The sequence below is a fragment of the Etheostoma spectabile genome, chromosome 5 (assembly GCF_008692095.1).
Source record: "Etheostoma spectabile isolate EspeVRDwgs_2016 chromosome 5, UIUC_Espe_1.0, whole genome shotgun sequence".
Taxonomy (NCBI): domain Eukaryota; kingdom Metazoa; phylum Chordata; class Actinopteri; order Perciformes; family Percidae; genus Etheostoma; species Etheostoma spectabile.
Genome location: NC_045737.1, coordinates 6,890,732 through 6,896,337, shown reverse-complemented (window position 1 = coordinate 6,896,337; position 5,606 = coordinate 6,890,732). Strand labels below are relative to the sequence as shown.

Below are 5,606 nucleotides of genomic sequence, written 5' to 3'. Positions count from 1 at the left end.
TTTGGAGGAGGTTAAAATAAAGTACATATGATTTGTTTTTAAGGGGCTACCTCAGTGTATTGAAACTTGATGTTGAGTGTAGGTCACTAACATAATTTTTGGTGAGAGTTGACTGAGCAGAATATCTGATGTAGGGAGAAGCCACAGTCCCCAACCTCACTCCCCAAAAGAGCAAACAGACTAAAGGTACATTATGGTAGACACAGAGTTACATAAAGCAGCTATATCCTGTGTTTTCAAGATAATGTTGTTTATCTTACCAACTCTCTGGTTCCAATCTCTAAATTAAACCTTGAAATGGAAAGCTTTAAATGCACAAGTTTAATTTAAAATTTCTATTCCAGCTTTGTAAAGGGGAATGCTATCTCATTTGGAAAATATTACCTGAAACTACTATAATCAGACCCCATGTTTTATCTTGAGTGATGTGTAATTATCTAAATAACACGGTTTGAACTGATTGGCCATCTGCTCCGCTCTTTTGTCTGAGTGATATCCTATTTTTGTTAGCTTTTTTGTTGTTGATGATTGTTCGATAGATTTTGCTGCCAAGACATGTACTTGTACACCCATCAAATCTCTTTGGTTAACATCCATAAATTAGATTCATTTTTTAGTTTTCTCACTTTCTGTTACTGGAACTGATTGCAGGTAGACCTCCTTGTTTCCATCAGTGGACTGATTGATGATTTGATGCATCGATTAAGGACAATTTCACATTTGTATTAGTCAATGCTCCCAGTAATAACAAACTGTGGATATTTCTCTGTTTTAGTGTGTATTTTCTACTCAAGTCTACCTTTTGATTGGTTCCCATCTTGTCCTGCAGAACTATCCGTCCAGAGCATGTGGTTCGGTCAGTATACAAGGCAACAGGATGCACTGACAACCCCAACCACCATGTTATCTACCTGGAGCATGTGGTTGTACGCATTACAATCACACACCCTCGCCGTGGGGACCTGTCAATCAATCTGACTTCACCCTCAGGGACCAAGTCTCAGCTGCTGGCCAACAGGTAAAGAAACAAGTTGTGAAATGGTATCTGCAGTGTAATACCACATGAACAGGGAAGACCAAATACAATTGATTACTTTTTGTCAGAATGTTTTCCTCAATTGGAATAACCCATTTTGGGATAATATTACTGACTATTTTTGCAAATTCAAAGAAAAGGCTGGAATCAGTAAAAGACTTAAAATTCAGCTTTTGTGTCACGGCAAGGTGCTTTTCAATTAGAAAAGTTGTGTCTCATGGGGTTAAATACTTACTTTACTCTTAGGCTAAATGAGATGTCTGTGTATAACATTTAAATACATTTACATTATTGTAAAGAAATGTTGATTCACTTGTCTATGCTGGCTTTGGACTGACAATTTGGACTGAATCACTATAAAATGTGGAAACCTAGGGGGTTACACTCTCGTTAGTTTCTACTAGTTAGTTAGTTAGTTAGTTAGTTAGTTAGTTAGTTAGTTAGTTAGACATTAAATGTAGTGTAAGCGCTGCGCTGTATGTACCTAGGTCATGTTCACCTCAAATAAACCACAGTCCTTTACTGTTTGGCCACAATTCATTAGAGACTGTGATTGTACTTGGTTAAGTGGTTGCAAAAGACTGGTTTTTGCAGTCCTTGCAGGAAGTTGTTTCCTAATCTAATATCTTTGTGTTTCTGTGTGTGTGTGTCTGTGTGTGTCTGTAGGTTGTTTGATCACTCCATGGAGGGTTTTAAGAACTGGGAGTTTATGACCACCCACTGCTGGGGAGAGAAGGCAGCAGGCGACTGGGTCCTAGAGATCTACGATTCACCTTCTCAACTCCGCAGCCAGAAAGTACCCGGTATGACAGTGTTGCTAATTTATAAAAAAAAAAAAAAAAAAGAATCATACATAACCATACCATTTGATTTTAATTTACAGAGAGAAATAGAAAACACAGGAGAAAGTTTTGTCTGGACTGAGTGTAGGACCAGCAGGAGCACACAAGTTGCTCTGGAGGCAGTGAACTTAACTACTCAAATGACCCACTAATTTAACAACATAATAAAGCCTCAACAGGAGATCAGCGGTTGCTAAAAAGCTGTTACGTTGATCAGTAAAATCCCATTTAACTTGTGCCTAGTCTTATCATGTGTACCATCAAGAGTTTAATGTAATACAATCTACTTATGGTAGCTGAAAATACCTGAAAATATAAATAGTATAGAGAATGGTGAAAGATCGTTGAACTAATGTCCCAGTTAACATGTTACAACAGAAAAAAAAGTACACATCTGTTTTTGGTCAACCATAATGTAAACTCTATGTATCAAATATACAAAGATATTTAGCTGCTGGCCATCAGGACAGACTGAAGACTTTTACAACGCTTCCGTTTCCTCAGGCAAGCTGAAGGAGTGGTCACTGGTGCTGTATGGCACCTCTGTGCACCCATACTCGTCTCTGCGCAGCGATAAGCCCCGCTCCACAGACATGCTGACGCCCACCGATGAGGATTTCGCAGAGGAGTACAACGGTAAGTGATAAATCCAGAGCCGACACGTTGGTTCGCCACAGCAACATTGCAAAGTAACATAAGTCTTTGGCTATTTTTACTGTCCTGTCACAATGATAGTAAGTTATACTGACATAAGGAATAAGGGTATCATTAAAGGGTGTAATAGAATGAAATTAATAAATAAATAAACTCAGTTAATATCGACAAAGTTATTAGACTATAAAACCTATTCCTATGGTTATCCTATGGCCTTTATTTGACCCTGTTACTTCTGTGCGTCTCCAGGCCCCTGTGACTCTGAATGCAATGAGAATGGCTGTGAAGGCCCTGGACCCCATCACTGCATCAACTGCCTCCACTACTTCCTCAAGTTCAAGAACAACACCAGGTCAGAATGCAATGAATATTGTTCTAGTGTTGTAGAACATAAAAGCAAAAAATATATTGACCGTACTTGGTAATAGTGAGAAAGGATTTTGTTTTTCCAGTCTTTTTTTAAACTGATCAAAAAAGGGCAAAAGTTGTCTCTCTTATAACTCAAACTGCTTGAAGTAGACAGTGACCGGAAGTTTGTTTTCAACTTTTGACCTACTTATCTCTCTCTGACGCACCTGTCTAATGAAATTGTCAGTGATTGTGCAAAATATTCTTCTGCTCTGAACTTATGGATAGCAAAACATAGGTGGTATTATTACATTCGGAAATATAATTCCACTCAGGGTCACTATCCTTTCTGACTTTTATAGACAGATTATTAGATTGTCAAAGTATACATGAAGATGTAAACATAATTACTCCATGGACTTCACCAGAGCTAATTGGTTTCCCCCTTCTTCATTTAAAAAGTGCATCTGAGCTACAAAGCTGCAGATTGAAGATGCGTCTGGCTCATATGTGATTTCAACAACATCTGATTGTTTTAAAGAGTGTGAAGTCCTTTTGGAGTTCAGAGACAGTCAAATAAAAAGAGGGATCAGTATTAGCTGAGGGTCTCAATCAGAGGGTTAAAGAGAAGTAATGATGGTACATACCAATCCACAATAACTGGATTTAACCAGTTTAAGGCTACAGTATATTCCTATTGTGTGTAACAGTCCAATTTGCTTGAATGAATTTAATAATCAGTAGTCCAGGCTGTTTGACAATTTTCTACAAGAAATCCAAAATCTTTGTTTGAACCTTTGCATCATGTTTTGTTTTTAAGAAGCAGGCATACTAATATTCACATAATTGGCTAACTATGGTTACAGAAAGCTAGATGTGCTGTGATGTAGACAGTATGTCTCTTACATGAAAGTAACAAAGGTTCAGATGTATTTACGGTATATAGTGTAGCATATTAAGATCAGACATCACAACCAAAGACCAAAGCAGCAGAGACACAGGTGGGGCTTGAGGTTTCCACAGTACGATTCACAACTTCAAAGGCAACAAATTAAAGTACAGCACCTTGTTGCTGTTATGTTCTACAACTACATGACATCATCTCTTTCTTGTTATAATATTCTTCTGAACCTGCGGCTGTGTTTTAATTTTTGTTACATTTTGATTATGTAGCACATAATCTCTTTGATGTACTTATCAGTGCTATAACTTGCTGTGGATCATAAAGAAATTTTTTTTGCCACCATTTAAGGCAACAGGTCAATGCTTGTCATTTGACTTTGTCAAAAAGGCTGTTTCCTGTTGATCATTTCATGTTTTTTCACTCCTTCCCCCACCCCCCTTAAGTGTGTGTGTGTGTGTGTGTGTGTGTGTGTGTGTGTGTGTGTGTGTGTGTGTGTGTGGTGTTTGTGTGTGGTGTGGTGGTGTGTGGTGTTGTGTGTGTGTGTGGTGTGGGTGTGTGTTGTGGTGTGTGTTGTGTGTGTGTGTGGTGTGTGGTGTGTGTGTGTGTGTGCGTGCGTGCGTGCTGCCGCGGCGCCCGCCCGCCCGCCCATAGATCCAATTAGGATCAAAGTCTGTTGTAATTGCCTTTGTGTAGCACGTACTTCTCTGCGCTAATCAAAGGCACACCGATGCAGGTGCATGAGAATGTGCAAGCTTAAGTGCTGCCTTATCATTAGCCCACTAGAGGTGTCCTGCCCTTTTCTGCCACCACAGGGAGCAATTGATGAATGAAGATTGGAGGAGTGGTGGGAGGAAGGAGTAGGGATGGTGGTTGTGTTTAATGTTTAGATAATTACATCCCTCCATATGTGTTTGATGTTCTAAACTCACCAAAAGGTATGTGCGTCTTTGAAACTGGGTGGATTTTTTGCACCTCTGTGAGCCTGTGTGTACATTGTATACAGAAGTTCAATGAGTCTCCAGATAATTTGGAAGTGTTCTATACATTTCTTACAATTTTCTATGTATATGATGAATTGTGTTTATTCAATTATGTATCTCTTATCCTCTCCTTCTAAAAACCCACTATATGGAACTTCAAATTATGACCACGTGTCCCCTGTGGTAACTACATCCCTATGCACAAAGATCAGAACTCTCAAAAGAACAGTTATTGTTGGAGTGTGTGTATATGTGTATGAATCTGTTTGATGCATTTGTAATGTAGAAATATATATCAGTGTGCTTTATTGGCGTGAAAGTAACCAACATTTTGGGTGTACTCACGTCTGATTTTATGTCTACAAATGGTGAATCATAGCCCCTGTTGAAGCAAATATTGCTACGTCCACAGATCTTTGTAAGACATTTGGTGACTAAACACAATCCTATCTGTTGAAATGATGGCCAATAATACAAATATAAGACACTTTTAGATTCACTTTTAAATTCACTTTTTTTCAGTACATTTTCCTGTCTACACGATTTCAAGGACTTAATCACTCACATCTGCTTGCCCTGGCAGTCTGGTCAGGAAAATGCTGTTTAAAGTTTATCTCACATTTAGTACAAGTCCTTGGTGTAGACGGTACATTAAAGTGTTTTTAAAATCTGTTTTGTTTAATTAATCATCAGTGTAGCAGAAAAATAGTATTGGAGCTGGAGGAAAAAACGCATGGCAGAGTATACCTGCACATGTGGATTATGAGTTTCACACATGCAATATGTGTTTCTTGGCAGAAAACTCTTTTGTGTGTGTGTGTGTGTGTGTGTGTGTGTGTGTG

At 38.6% G+C, this 5,606-nt stretch overlaps 1 protein-coding gene across 3 annotated transcripts in view; it reads left to right on the top strand.

Moving 5' to 3' along the window:
- Window positions 1-5,606, top strand: part of pcsk5b (proprotein convertase subtilisin/kexin type 5b) — a 73,756-nt gene that overhangs the window by 37,958 nt on the left and 30,192 nt on the right. For all 3 annotated transcript variants that reach the window (XM_032516303.1, XM_032516305.1, XM_032516304.1), the window contains exons 12-15: window positions 830-1,018; window positions 1,703-1,839; window positions 2,383-2,514; window positions 2,782-2,884. In XM_032516303.1, the coding sequence (XP_032372194.1) occupies window positions 830-1,018; window positions 1,703-1,839; window positions 2,383-2,514; window positions 2,782-2,884 (561 nt within the window). The remainder of the gene's footprint in view (window positions 1-829; window positions 1,019-1,702; window positions 1,840-2,382; window positions 2,515-2,781; window positions 2,885-5,606) is intronic.